Source organism: Xyrauchen texanus, chromosome 37 (assembly GCF_025860055.1).
Source record: "Xyrauchen texanus isolate HMW12.3.18 chromosome 37, RBS_HiC_50CHRs, whole genome shotgun sequence".
Lineage (NCBI taxonomy): Eukaryota > Metazoa > Chordata > Actinopteri > Cypriniformes > Catostomidae > Xyrauchen > Xyrauchen texanus.
In genome coordinates this window covers 31,843,640-31,866,605 of record NC_068312.1, presented here as the reverse complement: position 1 = coordinate 31,866,605, position 22,966 = coordinate 31,843,640, and the positions used below count along the sequence as shown (strand labels likewise).

General features: G+C 38.0%; 1 protein-coding gene across 4 annotated transcripts in view; it reads right to left on the bottom strand.

Annotated features, from left to right (window-relative positions):
• Positions 1–2,390: 2,390 nt before the first annotated feature.
• LOC127630978 (small conductance calcium-activated potassium channel protein 2-like) overlaps positions 2,391–22,966 on the bottom strand; it is a 46,568-nt gene continuing 25,992 nt past the window's right edge. Inside the window, exons 5-10 of one of the 4 annotated variants that reach the window (XM_052108907.1) lie at positions 19,903–20,044; positions 19,576–19,686; positions 14,857–14,984; positions 11,942–11,950; positions 7,806–7,875; positions 2,391–4,307 (exon numbers count right to left, since the gene is read on the bottom strand). In XM_052108907.1, coding sequence (XP_051964867.1) covers positions 4,008–4,307; positions 7,806–7,875; positions 11,942–11,950; positions 14,857–14,984; positions 19,576–19,686; positions 19,903–20,044 — 760 coding nt within the window. In that variant the 3' untranslated portion in view covers positions 2,391–4,007. Of the gene's footprint in view, positions 4,308–4,890; positions 5,185–7,805; positions 7,876–11,941; positions 11,951–12,682; positions 12,811–14,856; positions 14,985–19,575; positions 19,687–19,902; positions 20,045–22,966 lie in introns of those variants that run through there. The other 3 variants (XM_052108904.1, XM_052108905.1, XM_052108906.1) reach the window with 3 other exon arrangements.

The window sequence follows — 22,966 nt, the reverse complement described above, 5'->3', positions numbered from 1 at the left end:
TCATTGCAGTGTCGAGTAGTCCCAGATCATGATGGACCTTTCACCTCCAAATCGAATCCGCTCCAGAGTACAGGCTTCGGTGTAATGCTCATTCCTTCGACGATAAACGTCGACGAGTCCGACCATCACCACTGGTGAGACAAAACTGTGACACTTTAGTTTGAAGAGCACTTTTTGCCAGTCCTGCCTGGTCCAGCGAAGGTGGGTTTGTGCCCATAGGCGACGTGGTTGCTGGTGATGTCTGGTAAGGACCTACAGGCCTACAAGCCCTCAGTCCAGCCTCTCTCAGCCTATTGCGGACAGTCTGAACACTGATGGAGGGATTGTGCATTCCTGGTGTAACTCAGGCAGTTATATTTTACAAAATCATCTTTAAAATACAGTGTCCTAAAAAAGGGACGTTTCTTTTTTTGCTGAGTTTATGTTGTTGAGAGAGAAAGATGGAGAACAAAGTAATAAGTAATATGCTACAGGTAGCATTTTATGTACGTTTTAAATTTCTGTGGCATTTTTGTCAGCTTCAGTGGTAATGGTCCATTCTCTCAACATTTTAAATTTAGTTTATAAGGATATCCTTTTTTTCCTTCATATATTCTTCCATCTAGGAGCAACCAATGGTGGTAACTGTGTGATCGTACAATCAATTGGCAAAGTGATCTTCATTCTAAGTGCCTATTCATTTGCATTTAACTGTATTTTGATCATGTTTATGTATGCTGTATGTCACTGAAACACTTTGTAGCCCTGAAGTCAATTACTAAAACAAGACATAAAACAAAAAAGAATATGAATGAGGGTGCATAGTTTTGTTCAGATCATAGCACCCACCTCTCTGAACTGCATGAATATATCAACTTTTAGAGCTGCATGTGCACAAATAAGTAATTTTTTAATTATATTTTCAAGGTGAAGTGTAGAGTTTCTGCTGCACTAAACAGAATTGCAAAAATAAAGTTTTCAAACCGGTTTCACAAAACTTGTTGCCTTAACTCTTTCCCCTGTCTTGCATTGGTTGTCCAAACAGATAGTCTTGCTACAAACTCACACTATTGGTTCAATGAGTCAATGTTGGGCACCAAAATTAGGATGCTCAAAACAACAACAACAACGTTTTGATGTGGCATACTTACAGTTGTCTCTGTATATTAAGATGGGATAGGAGAAAAGAATAACCTAAAAAAAAACACCACCTTTAAGGACAAGGTTTCAATCGATGCCTTTAAATAGACTGTACACATAAAAAATAACTCTTTGCCTATACTTGATTTAATCATGGACATCGGTTCCACATTTATTAAATGAGTATTCTTAAATTAAATTGACCATGTAATTTCAACTTAAATACCTCTAATCTGAACATAACAAAACGTTAAACACTAACAAGCCACAAAAGAGTGCGTGAATGCACAAATGCAGAGGAGGTACAGTATAGAGGACTAGATGGATGGATGAACAATCAGGAAAATGAAAGCACTTGAGTTACAGGCTTTAAAGTGCCTTGTAATGTGTGGGCTAAAAATGCTGTCCATTTTCTTGTGCACAAACATTCTATAAATGGTTAACTGCAAGTAATACAGGAACTGTTATTTCTACATCCTGTTTCATTCGTTACCACTGAGTGTAAGCCGCTGGTGTTGTCCTATAAAAATGTGCACGTTTTGAAACAGTGAAGAATCTACATCAAATCTAAAATTGCAATCTGATTGCATTGAAAGCCTGTTATGTACAGATAACATTTCCAATATAAAGAATAGGTTGATAAAAATTGAACTTAACCGGGTATAGAATTTCTTCATTTATTCCTTTAAATTGGAGCCCAGCATTATGTAAATCTGCTACAGCTTGGCCAACAAGGCCAAAGACACACAGTAAAGGCAGTTTGCTGTTTCTGAAACCCATAAAGACAATTACATCTGTATGATTGTCATAATAAACCCAGAACTGGGAACCAAACCAGTTCATTTCATGTAATTGATCATAATATCTAAGTGTGGGATTCACCTCCTCTTGTTAATTTCTACATTTTCATTCAGGTGAATTGTTTTCACACAGTATTTGATCAATGAATGCATGTTTTGAACTATGTTGCCACTCTGCCTATCCCCTACAAGCTACACAAATCTATGTAAATAATAAAAAGGAATCTCTGTAAAAAAGGAGAGAAAAAACAAAGGAAAAATTAAGAGAAAATCATCTTCATCATTTGCACTGAAACATGTAAGGGGTGGGCTGTATTTCCCTCAGCCCAGGCTGCCTTGTACATTGGAGCTGTAAAGACCATCGGAAGTTCTGACTACAATTATGAATGAATTGTACTAGATGATGAATTACCTTGTATTATGTGATTCCTCTAAAGTTGTCTGTGAGACACAAAAAAAGTTGCTGGAAGGACAGTATATGCAAGTATACTGTACATGCTGGAAGACAATATATATATTGCATAAGTGCAAGCAGGGATCGCATGGCAAGGGAAAACCTGGAAATATCAGGACATTTTGATCGTTTTGATGGAATAAAATCGTAAAAGGCATGAGAATTTCTATAACAAATATAATTCTTTCTAGTTCTCTGCTCTAAAATATTTCATTGGATAAATATTGCTCTTGTGTTGAGTAAAATTTCCTCACAAGCCATAGTGATGTCTGATTTGTGAGTAAACCTTTCTTTTGAGTTCGGTCGAACCGGCTCACAAATTGGTTTGAATGATTGATTAGTGAATCGTTTTGAATTTTAATGGCTTTAACTGAAAACAACTGGAAAGGTAATGGAAAAAATCTTTGAAACTCATAGGTCAAAAATTGTGGGAGCCCAATGCACATACAGCACAACATTTTGTTTGAGCATTTTATTGTTTATTCCTATTATGAGAATGCAAATTGTCTTCCAACTTGTGTATGGTCAGAATGAAATAAAGAAAGTTTGTGTGGCATGATTTATGAAAAGATTTATCAGTCTCATTGTACTGCAAAAACTAAAATATGCATTTGCAAACACTATTTAAATGATTACTTTCTTGATTTTTTATTATTACCTTTTTGACTTTGAATACCTAAGATCAAGTGATCCTTTAGTTTTCAACCATCCACCCATTTGTCTTCCAAAGTTCCCTGCTCAGCCCCATCAGCTCTAAAGCTTTATTTGGAATGACATACTAACTTATGACTCTTACTATTCCTGCAGTACAATTATTAGTGTATACTGTGCCCAGTATGCAAATTGCCTATATGCATAGAACACCCAGAAGGTATACTACATTTGCCAAAATGTGCACTATACAACTTGTCTTCCACTTCCAGTGTAACAAAGTAATTACAGCCACAATTTCACAAAATCTCTTTTTTGGCTTATTATTTATGGCCAAAAGTTAAAACATTGAATTAAGATGAAACAGAACTAAAAATACAAAATAACTATTTTATTTCTAAGATAACCTGATGCCATTCACGTGCAATGTGATGGGGTCATGTGACAATAATGTAGCAAACTATTGTTTAGAACATTTATCTTGGAATAAATCCTACCATTTCATTTACTTTTTTAATAGTAGGCAGTATACAGTGTACAGTATACTGTCAAGTATTTAGTAAATGGTAAACTAGTGTCACATTCCAAACATCTTCAGTCTACATCTTCAAACACTGTCATGGACAGGAAGTCTCAATTGCATTCTTCCATTTTATTTAAATCCTCTTCATTTTCATTGGTTTATTTCCCCCCCCAACTATACCTTTATATAAATCCATTCCACCACTCTGCAATCTGAATCCAGTCCATTACTATACAAGGGCTTTACAAAAAAGCTAACTTTAATCAGCCATACAATGGCTAAACATAAACCATATCTCTACCATGTGTTAATCATTACATTGTTTTCTCTGTGTGTTGAAGTTGTCATTCTTGTTAATGTTTTAGTACTAAAAGTATATTTAGCAGTGTTAGTTGATGACAGAGGTCTGTGGGAGTGTGTGTGGTGTTTTAAAGTATGGTTTCGGGTGTGTGCATGTTTGCTAGCCGCTGTCAGAGGATGTGTGTGGTGCGGTCGAGGGGGATCGTCGTCGGTGTACCGATGACATCCTGGAGTGATCGGAGGCCTGCGATGAGGGTCTTGTGAGGGTCAATCCACGCTGGGTCAGCCCGTCCAGCAGGAGGTGCTGTTGCTGTTGTATGGCTTGTGAGAGCAGGCCAGGCAGAGCCTGCAGACTGCAGTTTATGGAGTCCAGTTTTGTCTCTAGGTGACCGATCCGCTTTTCCAGCTCCTCGCTGCGCTCCTGAAGCTCCGCGACCAGATCGTACATCACATTCTGTGTCTGACGAAGTGAGCAAACACATAGTTAACAGACTCACACATCATACACACACAATTGTATGTTTTAAGCCAATGGTTACAGCTTAACCTAAAAGCGTGTATGCAAAAATTATGGGTGTGTTTAAAATGCCATATTATCATATGTATGTATACTGTGAACTGTATGTCAGTTAAGTATGTAAGACAATGTGGTGATCGATTACGGGTGTAAAATTGCATAGTAGAAATCTGCTCATACTATTTTTGCAGTACGCAGTATGTATACTCTGCACATTATGCAAGTTTTCTGCATGTTTTTGTCAGGTGACATTCGCCAAGAGCATAATGGGTGGAGTATATACCAAATTTAATGTGCTTGACTTGACCTTCCATTTGCTGTGTGACAAATGAACTGAAAGAAATATCAATTGAAAACATTTAACATCCCATCCTTAACTCAGTTTGAGATCAGACTGTCAAATATTAAGAATATTTACACATAGGGGGCCTGGGTAACACGGCGAGTAAAGACGCTGACTGCCACCCCTGGAGTCGCGAGTTCGAATCCAGGGCATGCTGAGGGACTCTAGCCAGATCTCCTAAGCAACCAAATTGGCCCAGTTGCTAGGGAGGGTAGAGTCACATGGGGTAACCTCCTCGTGATCGCTATAATGTGGTTCTCGCTATAATGTGGTTCTCGCTCTCGGTGGGGCGTGTGGTGAGTAGTGCACGAATGCCACAGAGAACAGTGTGAAGCCTCAACAAGCCACATGATAAAATACGCGGATTGGCAGTCTCAGATGCAGAGGCAACTGAGATTCGTCCTCCGCCACCTGGATTGAGATGAGTCACTATGCCACCACTAGAAATTAGATCGCACTGGAATTGGGCATTCCAAACTGGGGAGAAAATGGAAGAAAAATAAATAATATTTACACACAACTGATAAAAATTTTTTTATCCAAGATGAGAACTGGATAGCACCCGCTAAGTTAAACGTACAATACTTAATGTTGCATGCTTAAACATCATGTCCTACTGTTTAAAATGCTTATTATTGCATACTATCCTATTGCATACTATTGCATACTGCAATGGTTAATACTGCATACTGTAAACAACAATTTGGTCTGTCAGAGGGGAACAACAACTGTAGTTTGTTTGTTTGCAGTGTTATTTGCTGTGACACTGGACTATTAGTTGTTGTTATTCAGGAGATTGTTCTGTACTTCACTGAAAATTAAGCTAAATCTTTGTCTATTAGTGAGCTTTATAGGGCAATCTTGCTTCAGTTTCAGGCTTTTGACACTTTTTGACTTTGATTTGCTAATTTGTTGGCTGGACAGCAATTAGTACTTAAGTAATGAGAGAACTGTAGCAGAAACGGCAACCCTTGTGTGAAGACCTGTCTCGCATAAAGACCTGCGAGTCTGTCTGCGCAAGTCCACCGAGCAAGGACACCGACAAGGAGCCAGCCACTATGCTAAGTTTGGCCCCTTCTATATTTTTCTATTGCCTGCTAAAATCCACTTTTTGGTCACCAGGTCATCTAGGCAACTTTGTTGATGAGCTAGATGTATTGCTGGCCTCATTCCCCGACGACGGCACTCTGCTGGTGGTCACATCCTTTGTTTTCCTCTTTCTCTCCTCTCTCTGAGACTGAGGTCTCCAAAATGCTTCATTCTAACCATCCTACTACCTGTCCACTTGACCCTATCCCCTCACATCTTATGCAAGCTGCCTCTCCATCGATCTTACTCACACTCACACATTTTATCAATGCATATCTCAAAACTTGAAACATTCCAAAAACATTCAAGTAGGCTTGAGTAACAACACATAAATTCCAACACATAACCCCACAGTAGTTGAAAACTACAGACTGGTCTCTCTCCTACCCTTCCTGAGAGGGTCATATTCAACCAGTTGTCTTCTTTTTTCTCACAGAACATCCTACTCGACAGACATCAGTCTGGCTTCAAAAAAGGACACTCAACAGAGGCTACCCTCTTGTCAGTAGAGGAAACCCTGTGACTGGCGAGAGCTAACTCCAAATCATCCATCCTCATCCTCCTTGACTTGTCTGCTGCCTTAGACACAGTAAACAACAAGATCCTCCTGTCCACCTTCTCTGACTTGGGAATCACAGGAACTGCGCTTGGATGAGTCATATCTCACTGGCAGATCGTTCAAGGTCTCATGGAGAGGAGAGGTGTCCAAGACACACCAGCTGACCACTGGGGATCCTCAAGGATCAGTGCTTGGAACCCCTCCTCTTCTCGATTTAAACTACATCACTCAGACCGGTCAATGAGGCACATGACTTTTCTTACCACTGCTATGCAGATGATATGCAGCTCTACCTGTCGTTCGAGCCTGACGACCCTACTGTTTCAGCTCATATCTCTGCCTGCCTCTCTGACAATAATTCCTGACATTTCGGTCTGTATGAAGGAACTTTCAGCTCAATCTTGCCAAGACAGAACACCTTGTGATCCCAGCCAACCCATCTGTTGACCACAACCTCACTTTTCATCTTGGTTCAACTACACTGACACCAACCAGAACAGCTCAGAACCTGGGAGTGTTGGTATACAACCAGCTTAATTACACATCTCATTAACCACACGGTCTTGCAGATTCAAGCTTTACAACATCAGAAAAATCAGGCCTTTCCTGTCTGAATATGCTATATTGCTCCTGGTCCAAGCTCTGGTCATTTCAAGACGGGACTACTGCAATGCTCTGTTGGCTAGCCTTCCAGCTAACACAGTTAAGGCACTGCAGATGGTCCAGTATACAGCAGTGCATCTGGTCTTCAATCAGCCAAAAAGGGCTCATGTCACCTCACTCTTGATTTCACTCCACTAGCTACCTGTAGCTATCTGCATCAAATTCAAGGCTTTGACTCTGTCTTTCAGGACAGCCAATGGAACCGCACCTTCTTAATTTAATTTACTTCTTCAGGTCTATGCTCCAACTCCCTCTCTGTGGTGTAGTGGCACCTGGTGGTCCCATCACAAAGAGGATCAAAGTCTATTTCACGATTGTTCACTTTTTCTGCTCCTCTGTGCTGGAATTAACTTCCAACCTCCACACGATATGTGGTTACTTTCTCAACAATCAGGAACCAGCTTAAAAAACATCTGCAGATGTTGTTAAAATTTGTATGACAAATTGCTTGCTATGTGTCTCATTTGTAAATCCCTTTGGACAAAAGTGTCTGCTAAATGACTAAATGTAAATGTTGCAAATACTATTTTACTATAATATGCAGTACACATTATATAGGGTGAATTCAGGTCATTCAAGCCACATTTTAAAATTGAGAGGACTGTCAAAAATGGCTCAGTCTCCCTAAATCACATATCTTCATCTATTTTTTCATCACCATCTTGCTGAAAATTCAACATAACTAAAATATAACCTATTCCATAAAACATACACACACACAATCCTTTTTCTACATGACCTGATCTTCACACTGAACTTTTCAAACAAGAAGAAACTTTTTACACACCTTGGCTAAGTCAACCAGCGTGTTTGCTTGGTCATTCAGCTTTCTCTGCTCCATCTTCACACTTCGCAGTCTGTTAAGAAAGGAAGCCAGGAAGCAGGTGGACAGACAAAGAGAAAGAGAGACAAGGATGGGGCACAAGGAAAGAGGACATGCATATATACAAAGGGAGTTTATAGAGGAAGGAGTGAAACAGGAAGTGCAGGAGTTGGGATGGGGTGTTAATGAAATGAGAGGAATTAGCAAGGAAAAAGAGGAAGAAACAGAGTTTGATAATTGGGTAATAATTTGGAAGGTCAATGTATCACATTTTGAATGTTCTCCCACGAAATTGGTGCGCCAACATGCAAACATTGACATTCCAGTTTGGTTCCGTCACACATGCAAATTTACTGAGCAACAGCAGGTAAAAGAAATGGGCAAAAAAATAACAACTGAGGCATTGTTCCAAAGTTTTTTGAATAAAAATATGCATGGATTTGATAATACCACCTCAAAATTAAGAAATTGTGCTGCACATAATTTTGATGGTGATCTGATGCAGACCAAACTCTCCATAAAAGTGTGATGAAATGTAAAAGAAGAGCATGAAATGAAGTTAGAAAGTACTAAATTAATATAGTTGCTTTTAAAGGAATATTCCGGGTTCAATACTAGTTAAGCTTAATCAATAGCTTTTGCTGCATAATGTTGATGACCACAATAATGAATTGTGAATTCATAAAAAAATCGTAAAAGCACTGAACTGGTAATCAGAAGATTGTAGGTTTGATCCCCACAGCCACCACCATTGTGTTCTTGAGCACGGCACTTAACTCCAGGTTGCTCTGGGGGGATTGTCCCTGTAATAAGTGCATTGTAAGTCGCTTTGAATAAAAGCATCTGCCAAATGTGTAAATGTAAATGTTCCAGTGAGGCAATTACAGTGGAAGTGAATGGGACCAATTTGTAAATGTTAAAAAATACTCACTATTTCAAAAGTATAGACACAAGATGTAAACAATATTTGTTAACATGATTTTAGTGTGATAAAATCGCTTACTAAACTTTTCTGTGTAAAGTTATAGCCAATTTTGGCTTCAGCATTGTTGATGATGTTATACCATAAATTAAAAAAGAACTGTAAAAACAATGGTTTACAGCTCAAATAACACACAATTTTTAACAAAAGAATTAATGTAAGTGCTTATATAAATTGACATTTCTGCCTTTAAACCCTCCAAAAATCAGCCCTCCATTGGCCTCATTGTAATCTTGATTTCTGCCTTTTTGTTTTAAGAAAAGGAAGGTCGAGGCAAAACAAATGATTGTGGTAATCAGCCACAAATGGTGTCGATGGGGCTTAACTTGTGTTGAACCTGGATTATTCCTTTAAAACAATGCCACTCTTGTAAGTAACAACAGCAGAGTTTATTTAAAACATTTAAATTCAAGTTTTATATAATAACAAGACATGTGCAAAATATGGTTAATGACTTAATATTGTGATGTTTTGGCAATCTATATGGATTTTTAAAAGGATCTGGATGAAAACATTCATTGTATCCTTTCAGACTGGAGCCTGAGTAACATGTGCAAACAGATGAACTGATAACATTACAGAATTGGGTGGCTATAAGCTTGGAAATGACAGATGTTCTAGAACATGGAAATGACAGATGTTCTAACAGAGAAGCATTAGTAAAAACCAGGAACCTTCATAAAGTCAACACCAGGAACCATGTAAATACACAAGGATGGGCTTTTCTCAATGACAGTATGAACAAAACCCAGATAGGAAAGTTCTGTTGAGAAAGAGATGAGGGGAGTGCTTTGAAGATGTTAGGGTGAGTGTTATCGGAGCCTAGGGAAATTTCTTGCATGATCCTTAAAGATATATTCAGGAGATCCTCAGATTGTAACATGCAGAATGTGAATGTAACAGGATAGCTCTTTGTGTCTTCTCCAGAGTAAACCAAGCAACCTAAACCATCCCCAATCATCCATTCCCAACCTCTCCCCCAACCACAAAGAAAAAATCTCAAGTGTGCAAGCTGTATGGAAAAAGAAAAGGTGAACACTTTATACTTTTCCACAAGTGCTTGTACTGTTTCAAAGATGAACTCTCAATTTTGGGAGGTCCAAAATTGGTCTGTTTGTCACTGTACCCAGACCTCCATAGTTCTCTGCACTCTAGATGAACATGATACCTTCTCTGCAGTATGAGTAACATGGCCAATTTGAGTTTGAGTATAACAGGTGCACATATTTATATACCTTTCTCCCCTTTTCTTTGCAATTTGGAATGCCCAATTCCCAATGCACTCCAAGTCCTCGTGGTGACGTAGTGACTCGCCTCAATCCAGGTGGCATAATCTCAGTTGCCTCCACATCTGAGAATTTGCGCATCTTATCACGTGGCTTGTTGAGCACATTACTGCGGAGACATAGCGTGTGTGGAGGCTTCACTCTATTCTCCGTTGCATCCATACAAAACTAACCACATGCCCCACCGAGAGCGAGACCCACATTATAGCGACCACGAGGAGGTTACCCCATGTGACTCTACCCTCCCTAGCAACCGGGCCAATATGGTTACTTAGGAGACCTGGCTGTAGTCACTCAGCACACCCTGGATTTGAACTTGCAACTTTAGGTGGTAGTCAGCATCTTTACTCACTGAGCTACCAAGGCCTCCAGGTGCAGATATTTATAGAATTTTATGATTGTATGCATTAGGCAAGGGAATGTTTATGTGGTCTCGTAAAAGTGAAGGCCAAATACATTATGAATGAACTGTTGTGCTTAGCAGTTGTGCTTTCGCTTTGACCACCAAATAGGGGCAGGACTGGCGATTCACATCAGTGAACTGATAGCGTGGCCAGAATTCTTTTTCCAGCATTACTGCACTTAAAAGCTGAACCAATCAAGAAAAAGAAAACAAGTACAAGTTGCTGAAGCTTGTGTTTCCTTCTAAACTTCTCATGCACTGCTTTAACCTTTGGTATTTTTGTAAAAATATCTTGATAGATGATTTGCAATTTCTTTGCAAGAAAACATTGAAGACTAACAATGTGTCCTAACCAGACAGAACGTGATAAAGCAATAAGCAATAAAATGCATCTCTTCCATGTAAATCAGTTTTGTCTTAACCAGCTGTAACCAAGACAAGCAACAAGACATTCTGTTGATCACTTAGTTTAAAGAGCACAACAGTGCCCGCCCATTTGCTCAGACATTTTGGTTCTGGAAGTATTTTTTAAATATATTTTTTCCATAGGGATTACATAAAACCCTTCATAAAAGAGCATCACAACACAATAAACTGTGATTTGAAGGAAAACTTATTGAAAAATTGGATAAAAAGACAAAGGTGGAAGAATTTCAAATGACTTGATCGTATGAAAAGCTATGGAAAATTTTAAAACAATTGATTTAAAGTTGCTGATTATACAGTAAGTATAAAAACAAAACTATAAAATTTTATTGCAAAATATTTAGATATATGCAGATATCTAAGTAGTTTGAGAGTGTAGGGATTGCATCATTCACATTGTGTCATGAGAATGTACAAATGCTGCAGATGCACTTTGATTGCTGCGATTCTTTGATTGGTCGATCGCTTCCCTTCAGGTTTATGGGAAATGTAGTTGTTCACTGGGAATTCTACTATTAAACATGTTTGTTTTTTTGTTGTTGTTTTTTTTTTAATGAAGATAAAATAACGTGAACTGATGGCTTCAAATGGCTTCAACAGGACATACCATTCATTAACAACTGCTCGTTAGGACACTATGCTACAGTTTCATAGTTATTTCATAGTGCAGCCAAGAAACTGCAGTGCAAGTTTCTATGGAAATCAGGTACAGGTTAGATGAATGAATTTTGGACATTGTGGGATCTGATCAATTTGAAGCTGAGAGGATAAAGAACATTTCTTCTTTCCAAGTATGTACCTTTAGAGGGCTGTAAACCATCTTAACAGGTTTATAAAAAAAAATTAATTTGTCTATACTTTTAATGGATATTACATCTAATATAATATGGTACCCAGCTTCAAATGTTTCCAGTGTTCATTGTGTTGGTTGATATTTCTGAATAAGACTTCTGAAAAATGAAAAAGAGGAGGTTCCAATGGAAAGGAAAGAGAGAAGACTTACTTCTGAGCTCTGCAGTGATTAAAAGCAAAACAAACACAAAATATATTTTTAAAAACCTCAAGTTGCACACCACACTTAATACCAAAATGTTATTTGCATTGCATTGCTTGGCCAACATTTTTTTACTTCAATATTTTATGGTATTTCCATCAATATTTTGAAATTAATAACTGATTTTGTGCACTTGTTTGTTGGCTTTTCATGAGCTGATGGTAAACACCATTTTGTTCAACATGGCTGACTGCTATTGTTCTGGGTAAGCTGACAGCAAACGTTTTTTCTCTGTCCTGCACCTAGGTTAATGTCTACACCATTCTCGTGACAGTATTAGCCCATGAACCGACAGAGAATACACCAAAGATCTTAGGGATAGTTTGCCAAAAATGAACATTTCCTAACCATTATACCTCTCACCCTCATGATATTCAAAACCTTCATGACTTTTCTCAGAAGACATAATTCAATGTCCTTTATAATGAGGAGACAAATATGAGGTTGATTCTACTCAGTCTAAAAGGTTTAATGAATTTTTCAAAACAATTTACTATTTAACATATTTCATGTGAGTAGATTCCCAAAATTTAAAAGAGAGCAAATTAACTAAACCCAGTTTTAATCATTGTACATTTTTTATTTATATTTGACTTCATATAAAAGCTACCATACCAAAGTGGACAGCTGAAGGGTCAAGCAGTTCTTTGTAAGATTCTATATTAGACTGAATGTTGTAGATATACGTACTGATGAATGGCCTGCAGAAACTTGCGCTGATGTTTTCGGACCTTGGCGTGGTCGATCTTCTTCACAAGTTTAGTATGTTTGTAGATTAGCCATGTTTCCCTGAGTACATTAGCAGCCGTATTTTTCACCTGCCAGCAAATAAAGTCCAAAGAATAGACTTAAAGTATTATGTAAAACATTATTAAAAAAAATATTAGTAAGGCTAGTGCAGAAAGAAAAACTGGGATTTAAAATATATGGTAAACCTGGAAATAAACAGAATATAAATTATTCAAATAAATGTTAAGATATAAAGATATAAGATGCTGCACTATTTCTAGGTTACTTATCAAATAAGAAAATGTATGATATTGACCATGTTAACTCTTTTGTAGAAAAGATCAGATTTTCTTGCTTCCATTGAAAGACACAAGATGCTCATTGGAACATTCTCAATCATGCTGCGATAACTTGGATCATCAGGTTTTACACAAACTCCTGGAATCTTTTCACTCAAATTGCAAAATAAAATACTGTACTAAATTAGAAAAATGCAAAATAGAAGCATTTTCTCAAGTGGTTTCTGACTTTTGGACTCTGTAAACCATTTAAAAAAGTATACTACTTAAAGCACATCTTCAGCAAAGTGCTACCACTGTAGTTGCAGGTCCTGCAAAGCTCTGGTGAATTGCCTGTCAGGTTTTGTCTAAAAATATGACATCATCAAAACATTTATGCTGGCTTGTTGACGTGGCTTATGCAGCATCAACATTCAACTTAGAGTGCTTTGTGCAGACAGTTTGACTGTTCCTTATGCTTATTTTATACTTACTATCCTATACAGAACTAGATTGAATTATATTTATACTTACACGTTATTACTTGTTTTTAACTTCAATATTAAAATTTCTTCATATTCAAGAAATGACAATGAATCAATAATCTCAAAGTCTTTTAAAGCCATCTTTACACTGCAAATGTGGCACAGAAGCTGCATGTGAAGTGGTATTTTGGTCTATTTACACAGATTGTTTAAAGCTGCTCAGAGCAGGCATAAATGTGTTTACACAGCTATTACAAGTGCATAAATAATGTTATGAGATTGATGTTTTAAATGTAGAATTATGAATATACAAATATGAAATTAATGAAAATATGAAGTTATACTTTTAATTATGAAACAAAATTATGAAATGCTCTATCATGACTTCAACAAAGTTTAAGGCTGCATGCGCTGATGCTGCTTTAGCGCTGTGTAAATGAATTGCAGCATCATCGCATGCAGCCTTAAACTTTGTTGTTGTCATGATAGAGCATTTCAAAATCAGATCTGCTTTTTTAGGGGCTGAGGTTGGTCAGAGCAGGCTTAATTTAGTCTGGCTTTTGCATCTTTACACAGAATTTTGAACAGGCACAGGCAGGGGTGTAGCGGTCATATTAAAAGTGTGTGTGTGTGTGTTTGTGTGTGTGGGGGGGGGGGGAGTCACATGACACCATGCGAGGATCGGACATGTGAACGGTGAGCTCTGTACCATAACTGTTCTAGGAGGACAATATGTCAAAGAATTCAAAATCCTCATGCTCTGGAGTCATTAAAAGACACTTACGTGCTCAAGCTGACACCCCTGGACAGGCCATGGACCAGGGAGTCGATTTGGTTGGGGAGATGAGGGAAGTGCGGCAGGAGATGTTGAACATGTCGGCAAAGCTGACGAAGGTCGTTGCTGACTTAAAGGATCTTGCTGTAATACGTCGATCGATCACTGCCATGGAGGCAAAATTTACTGATGTGGTCACATGAGTGGGAGATGTCGAGAAACGGATCGATTATCTGGAGTCTTCGGAGAGGGCATTATCTGCTAATCCGCTAGCGACTAAGGTGGATTTGGAGCACGTCTGTGAGAAGTTGGAGGACATGGAAAACCGTAGCCGGCAGAATAACATCCATATCGTGGGAATCCCTGAGGGAGCAGAGGGACAGAATATGGTGGAATTCCTTGACTTGCTCTTCCCGAGTCTGCACAACATAACAGGCCATAAGCTGGACATTGAGCAAGCTCACAGGGTTCTGGCTCAGCGATCCGGGAGATAGGCCCGATCAATTCTGGGCAAATTTCTGAAATCATCCGATAAAGATCTTGTGTTATGTGAGGCGAAAGATTCTATATTAGACTGAATGTTGTAGATATACGTACTGATGAATGGCCTGCAGAAACTTGCGCTGATGTTTCCGGACCTTGGCGTGGTCGATCTTCTTCACAAGTTTAGTGTGTTTGTAGATTAGCCATGTTTCCCTGAGTACATTAGCAGCCGTATTTTTCACCTGCCAGCAAATAAAATTTTCTTGTTCCCAGACTTTGCGAACTCGACAAGAGAGAAACATGATCGATTCAAGGAATGCAAGAAACTTTTACATCAACGGAAGGTTGCTTTTGCACTGATAATCCTGGCCAAATTGAGAATAGATGCTAAGGATGGCCGTAAAACATTCACATGCTCACAGCAAACGATGTTCTTCATAAAGTCAATGGTGTGAGTAAGTCATCTTGTGGTGCTCACATCGCAGCCGAATGGACCAGCTCACTGAACATCCGATTGACTGTTTGAAGACTGTTCTGCGCACTCTTTTTGTGCTTGTTCTGCCTACTGGCTGGAGTTTATTTTGTAGAGCAACAAACTTTCAGGACGGTTTTGTGGATGAATCTACAAGTTATTTGTGCTTATTTTGCATATCAGCTGGAGTTTATTTTGTGGAGTATTTCTTGCAAAGTCATTGTAGTAAGTTAGTCAGGTTTTATTTCATTTATTTTGTAGAATAACACACCTTCGGGACAGTTTTATGGATGAAATACGCTTTTTGAGTTTATTCTGCCTATTTACTGGAGTTTGTTTTATAGATTATCTTTTGCTGTGTAATTCTGTCTCACAAAATGTGTATAGAAACACTGGATTTGAGCAATCTGATGGCAAGGTTTTTGCGGGTGCTCTCGTAGGCATACATGGACTGTTTGAGTTTTGAGGGATGAACGCCAGTTGGCGCTGTTGTGCACGGGGTTAATGTGCACATTTTTCTTTTTTCCGTTTTTTTTTGTTCTAAGGGATGTGCAGGGTTTAATTGTTAAACTAATGTTGGAATGTGGTCTTTATGATCTTGTCTTTGACACACAATACCTTTTTTCTTATATGTCAAAATGTCAAATGCTACCCAAGATTTAGTTTTATAATTATGCATTCGGTCTAAGACATTTGGCCCATTGGTCACTTCCACCTGAGAGAGCCCGTCCATGGCTTTGTATTGAACAGGAATGCCACTATTTTGCCATTGCATAGCCTTTCTATAAAAAAATCTGTTATATCGCATTTGCACGCGGTATGAACAAAAGTGTCCAGAGTGTTTAATTCTGACTTTTATTTAAATGTTGCTTCGAGAAAATGGCTGAACCCAAAATTATGCTGTAAAGGATTTAAGGGAAAGGAGGAGGCGAGAACCGGCTTGACAATATAAATAACAGTTTAATAGAAAAAACAACCTAAAAGACAAACACACACAAACAGGTGTCGGACAGCTGTCCGTAAATCTCTCTCGTCTGCCGGCAGGTCATCCCCGTCTACCTGGATGAGGGAGGGAACAAGGGGAGGGAAACAAAAAAAATGTGGCACCTACACACCATAACGGCGATCGTGCCAAATTAACAAAACATTTTAAAAAGAGAGGGAAAGGCCAACACGGAGCAGCAGTGGGAGAGAGAGAGAGATGAGAGAAAGAGGCCATAACAGGCCATAAGCTGGACATTGAGCAAGCTCACAGGGTTCTGGCTCAGCGATCCGGGAGATAGGCCCGATCAATTCTGGCCAAATTTCTGAAATCATCCGATAAAGATCTTGTGTTATGTGAGGCGAGGAGTAAAGGAAGGCTTTCTTGAAAGAACTGCAGCATTTTCTTGTTCCCAGACTTTGCGAACTCGACAAGAGAGAAACATGATCGATTCAAGGAATGCAAGAAACTTTTACATCAACGGAAGGTCGCTTTTGCACTGATAATCCTGGCCAAATTGAGAATAAAAAAATGTGGCACCTACACACCATAACAGCGATCGTGCCAAATTAACAAAACATTTTAAAAAGAGAGGGAAAGGCCAACACGGAGCAGCAGTGGGAGAGAGAGAGAGATGAGAGAAAGAGTGGGAGAGAGAGAGATGAGAGAGAGAGAGAGATAAAAAACACTTACTCACCGGTTCTCCGATAATAAATGGTCCAATAATAAATTATTATTATGGGATGGAAGTTGGCTGGAGCGCCCTCATTTCAAGAGTGGCACACAGAGATGGGCAGGGTAGCGCCATTTGAAGGAATGCCATATAGAAGGCTGGGTAAAATGTGTTAATCTAAAAACGAGTTATTTAATAAAAAATGGGGTAAATATTAAGCCTTTTTAGAAGGTTCTGGGTGAGAGGCAGTGGAGGGAGATTTGTAGTTTTAAACTTTTACATCATTTTTTATATATTCTTAAGTGTTTCCTGTTATCTGTTTTAATAATTTTTTTTTAATTTGTATTTGCATGTGTGTATACTCTCATTTTATGTTGGACCACTAGATGTTTGTAGTGTGAGGGGAAGGGGGGGATTTTCAGGGGGAGGGACATATAATTTGTTATAATTTGATTCTGTGTGTGTATGTTCTGTTTCTTCAATTCAGTTTTTAAACAATAAAATTGTCATATAAAAGCCACCTGGGGGGGGGGGGTTAGTAGGTGGCTCGCACAGACAGAACACTTAGAGTGCAGTATTTATATATTACAGTATATATTAATATACAAGTATGATAGAAGTATTATATTAATATATAAGTATTTTATACTTATATATTCAGGTATTGCAAATACAATGTACAAATTAAATGCAAAATGTAGCAAAATTTGCTGCAAAAATTAAGGGCATCTTTTGGATTGCTTACTTCTGTTTCAAACATGACAATAAAAGACTGAGCACAAACTGCTCGTGAATAAATTATGTAATCAAAGACAATAATGCCAATTGTGCATGTGCACAATAAAATTTTTTACTCTGTGCTTGTACATTGTGGGACTTAAATTTATCCATCCAAGTGGCTCAAGTTTTTTGACTAAATTCACCAAAATTAATCCGGATCCATTTAATGATTAGTTCACTGATCATTTATGGTAATGCCACTAGTTGATGTCTTGTGTGAAATGAGTTAGTCACTGAATCAATGATAAAAATAAAATTTTAATCCTTTAACATTTGTATATGTACAGACTTACAAAGAGATATTTAGTAGAGGTTTTATGCATTATAAGAACAAAGCAAATCTATAATTTCCCTACATTTTGTGAGGTGCAAGGCATGCCTTTTATCAAAAGACAACAATAATAGTCTTATAATACGTTTCAATAATGTCTGTATGTTTTCATGTATAAAAACGTAAAAAGTAGGGCTGTCGATTTAATGTGTTAATTCAGTGCAATACATTTGACAAAAAATAAGTGGTAAAAAAAAATTACGCAATTAATCGCAATGCCCCCGGACCATAATAAGGAAGATTCCTGAGAAATGCAAGCTTGTAGTATCACCTGTTTACTCCAGAGGGCAGTAAGTGAAATTTCAGCTGTATGAGCAACAGTGCGCAGTTTATACAGTGAAGAAAACACTTCAGTAGGCAGAACAACACAAACGTGCATTACGTTCTTGTGTTCAAAACACTTGATGGAGCGCAAATGCGAACTAAGGGATCTCAAGATGTTTTTAAAGATTGAGTATTAAACTATATTTAACTTGAAACAGTGACCTACACATTTTATGTTTATGGTGCGACGCACCTGAGGCACTACACAAGTATGTCTGACACAGGTGTAGATTGACGGGTCCTTAAACAAGCCCTCATAATAAATCTCCAACTAATTTACAAATTCACTTGTGAAATGGATTGCTGTGATCTGTATGCCAATGATTGACTTATGATCAATAATATGGTAGTAAACAATACATTGTATTTTAAAGCCACTTTATAGGGCGGCACGGTGGTGCAGCGGTTAGCACTGTCGCCTCACAGCAAGAAGGTCGTGGGTTCAAACCCTGGTTGCCCCGGCCTTTCTGTGTGGAGTTTGCATGTTCTCCCCGTGTCTGTGTGGGTTCTCTTCGGGTACTCTGGCTTCCTCCCACCATCCAAAAGACATGCAGGCTAGGTTAATTGGTGTCTCCAAAAAAAAAAAAAAATAAATAAATAAAAAATTGCCGTGGATGTGGATGTGGATGTGGATGTGGAGGTGAGTGTGAGTGTATGTCTGTCTATGTGTGGCTTAAGCTTGAAAAAGCGATGGACTGGCGACCTGTCTAGGGTGTCCCCCGACTTTCGCCCAATGTTAGCTGGGATAGGCTCCAGCCCCCCGTGACCCTGTACACAGGATAAGTGGTTGAGGATGGATGGATGGATGGATATATATATATATATATATATAGTATTAATATATATATATACTTACAACGTGTGATTCTAAGAAGGATTGTCCTTTGTTTTTTCTGCAGTGATTTCATGTAATGCTGGCAAAGTAACAAAACGTGAAGAATAATGGACTTGGTATGGCTTAAGCTTGAAAAAGTGTGGGGGACCTAATCACCTTTTTTAAAGAGTACGGGGCACAGAGCAGGCTTAACTCGGCTGTGTAAAGATGCCTTAAAGAGATCTTACTCCCTTTTCTCAAGTTTTCTGTATTTCATGCCCTAGCTTCCATTCTAATCTGGTTAACTCTTGAAATTCTGTATTGCAGTACTGCTAATTTAGTTAGCTCCTATATAATAAATTGCTTGTGTTTTTTTTCCTCATTTGTAAGTCAGTTTCTATAAAAGCATCTTGCACATGATTACATGTAAATTTTATGCAAATGCAAGCATGCTCACTCTTTTGCAGAGTTGAGTGTCCATCATAAAGTTATGAACATGCTTCTCAGCCTTGGTGAGCTCTAGTTTTCTGGCTACCACAGCAACCACTAAGGCAGTGCAGCCAGCCCCCTGCAAAGAACAACAAAAGACAAATAAATCTTAGATATGATTCCTAAGCTCTTGCATACAGTTCCTTAAGACAAAATGGGTTTATGGCTTGATAACATTATGGTAGAGTGGATACCAATCTAATTGCTGTGAATAATTTGAATGTCTCAGAAAGTAGAATTGAATGTAAGACTTGATTTTTACTGTACAATATTAGAATGTAAAGGAGAGACGCACCATGATTCCAGTAAGTAGACATACTCCCTTCCCACAGTACGTGTTAGGCACCATGTCTCCATAACCAATTGACAGGAAGGTTATAGAGATCAACCACATGGCTCCCAAGAAGTTACTGGTGACTTCGACTTTATCATGGTATCTGATGATATAAAATGACAAAAAAAAGATGGGAGTAATTAATCAGTAATTTATCAATAGAATAAATACTGAAAGAGAAAGAATGCGAAAGCAAAATTTAACTTATGTGGATTTTAGCCCATGTCTATTCATTTCAAAGCCATCGATATGCTAAAGTATTTCTAAAAGTCAACTTTTAAGATATACAGTACGCATAAGTACTTTGAAGATAAAGTTACATTTTAGCACATAGGGTATATGCATTTTAAATTTACAGTCTTATTCCTCTGGGAAACAAAACCAAAAATATTGATGACTCATTGAGCACTCAAGAGGTTTCTCCAAATTTCTGTTCAATAAAAAGCTCTCTCGTATGAAAATGTCCCTCCCCCTAATACCACCTGCCTCTGACTAGCGATACCAAGTAGCAAATCGTGGTTTTGCTAGACTGCGACATAAAGTAAAGGTTACTGGCTATTTAAAAATGGGTGAGCTCTTTAATACGTTCCTGTTTCAAAAATTTCCTTCAAAATAAAATACATCAACACAGGAAAAAAATAAGCAAGTCAAGCAATTTTAAAGGGGTCTTCGAATTTAATTTAGAATAGCTAGCTTTTACATTATATTGACTAAAAATAAATAAATATTTAAAACAGCAGATCTTTCTTATGTAATAAATGTAAAATAGATCAAATAGATCATAAATATTGATGACCTCAGTACAGGTTTTTGTTCTGCTGCAGAAATCTAGCAAATGCAGTTCATCATAATCATAGATTTTAATTGATTTGACCCATACTAAATGATCTAGTTACAACAGCCACATACAAATATTCCCTGTGAAATTTGAATATGACTAAACATTTTCTGTTCTTACATAAACTGCTCAGAATATAAATAATGACCTGTCCAAATCAGTGGCCAGGTACTGTACACTTTACATTAGGGGTCATTTGAGAAGTCCAATTCCATTTGAAGGGTAATCTTCAAGACGACCTAAAGTGCAACATCAATAAGAATTGAATGCAGCAGCATATACAGTGTCAATATTCAGTCCCGACTGCACAGGATAAAAGGCGACAGCCCAAATATAAATCAAGGTGCCTTTGCGTTTTTAATTTTAAAAGAGTGATGTCCATATTGTGCTTATGTGTACGAGAGGTCAGCCAGGGCCCATTAGATGGCTCGCTCTCATTCACCCAGTGTTCTGACTCAGACTTGTGTGGAGACTGGGTCTGTGTAAAACTATTGTGGCAGTCACAGTCCATTACACAAGCATAAAGAGGGAATATGGAAAAACATACTGGCAGTGTAACCAAACCCAAAGCTGCCATGAACTAAGATAATGCACTGCTCTGAGAGTAGGGGGCACATAAGACCGTTCAGGCAGATGAGGTCACCAAGATATTTAACCAATATCTCAAATCAGAGAACATTTGTTTGAGAGCTTCATTAATGCATATCACAGAATCTTAAACATAGATTCAGCACTTACAAAAATGTATCATGGTAAACACACTTCCTGCGATTTATGGAAAATACCATTTACTACAAAAATTGCTACTACAACTAGATAGGTCAACTTGAATCTTAAAGGAGATTCAAGCACTTGTGTGGGTTTGTTTACATACGATTTTTTGGTCTGTTTTAACATTCCGTTAATGGAAGTCTATGGACGTTTTAGGATATTGGATCGTCCGCTACAGGACAACCGTAATTCTGATCAGTTACAAAAGACTGCGCACACCAAGTCAGAATAGTCTGAAGGTTTGTGGCAAGTTTGGTGGATGTAGCTTGAAAGCTCTAGGATGAGTTACAGTCAGAATGTTTGGTCTTTGTTTAAGGATTTTGAAAAAACCTTAAACCATGTCTATAGAATAACAGTATGTTGGCTTTGTCAAGAAAATGTGATAAAACAGATGTAACTTCATTTGCCACCTAAGTCATCAAAAAGTATGAAGTCATCAAGAAATATTTTTGACATTGTTTGGAGGAGATCCCATATTATATTATGGTTTTACAGTAGCACAGATTTTGCAGTAGCTAACTATGGCATTTTGTCAGAAACTATGGTTACCATACCACATTTTTGTAATTGAACAACATATCTGTAACAGTTTGGGAAAGGATGCGGGAACCGGAGCAACAAACAACAAGACTTTAATCAACATAAAACTCAGAACTGAAACAATGGACACACACACACACACACACACACACACACACACATGTTGGTCTACCTATCATTATGAGGACTTTCCATAGACATAATGATTTTAATACTGTACAAACTATAGATTCTATCCCCTAAACCTAACCCTCACAAAAAACGTTCTGCATTTTTACATTTTCAATAAAACATCGTTTAATATGTTTTTTAAGCTATTTAAATTATGAGGACACTAGAAATGTCCTCATAAACCACATTTATAGCATAATACCCTTGTAATTACCAGTTTGTAACCTAAAAATTGTCCTCGTAAACCACATAAACATGCCCACACACACACACAGCGGCCACGTGCGTACCTCTCTCTCTCTCTCTCTCTCTCTCTCTCTCACTCACCCTAGCATCCCCAGCTCCTCCTTTATCCTTCACCCACTGATTGGGCAACTCATCCCCAGGTGTGCATCCTCTCGTCCTGGCCACGCCCTTCTCCTCGTCACAATATCATATACAGTATGAGGATTGTTTTTTTTAAAGACCCATAAATTAAAAATTTGAGTTTTGTGGCTTTGAATCCATGTCTATTAGATCTGAGGCCATCTATAGAGTATGCTAATGTAGTGTGCTCAAAAATGACAAAACTATAAATTAGCAGATATACGCATTTAAAATATACAACCAGAAAAAAGACACAAAAAAAAAATATAGATGACTCCTTGTGATTAATATTTTTGGACCTATTAAATGCTCACTAAAATGCAAAAGTCCCTCCCCATA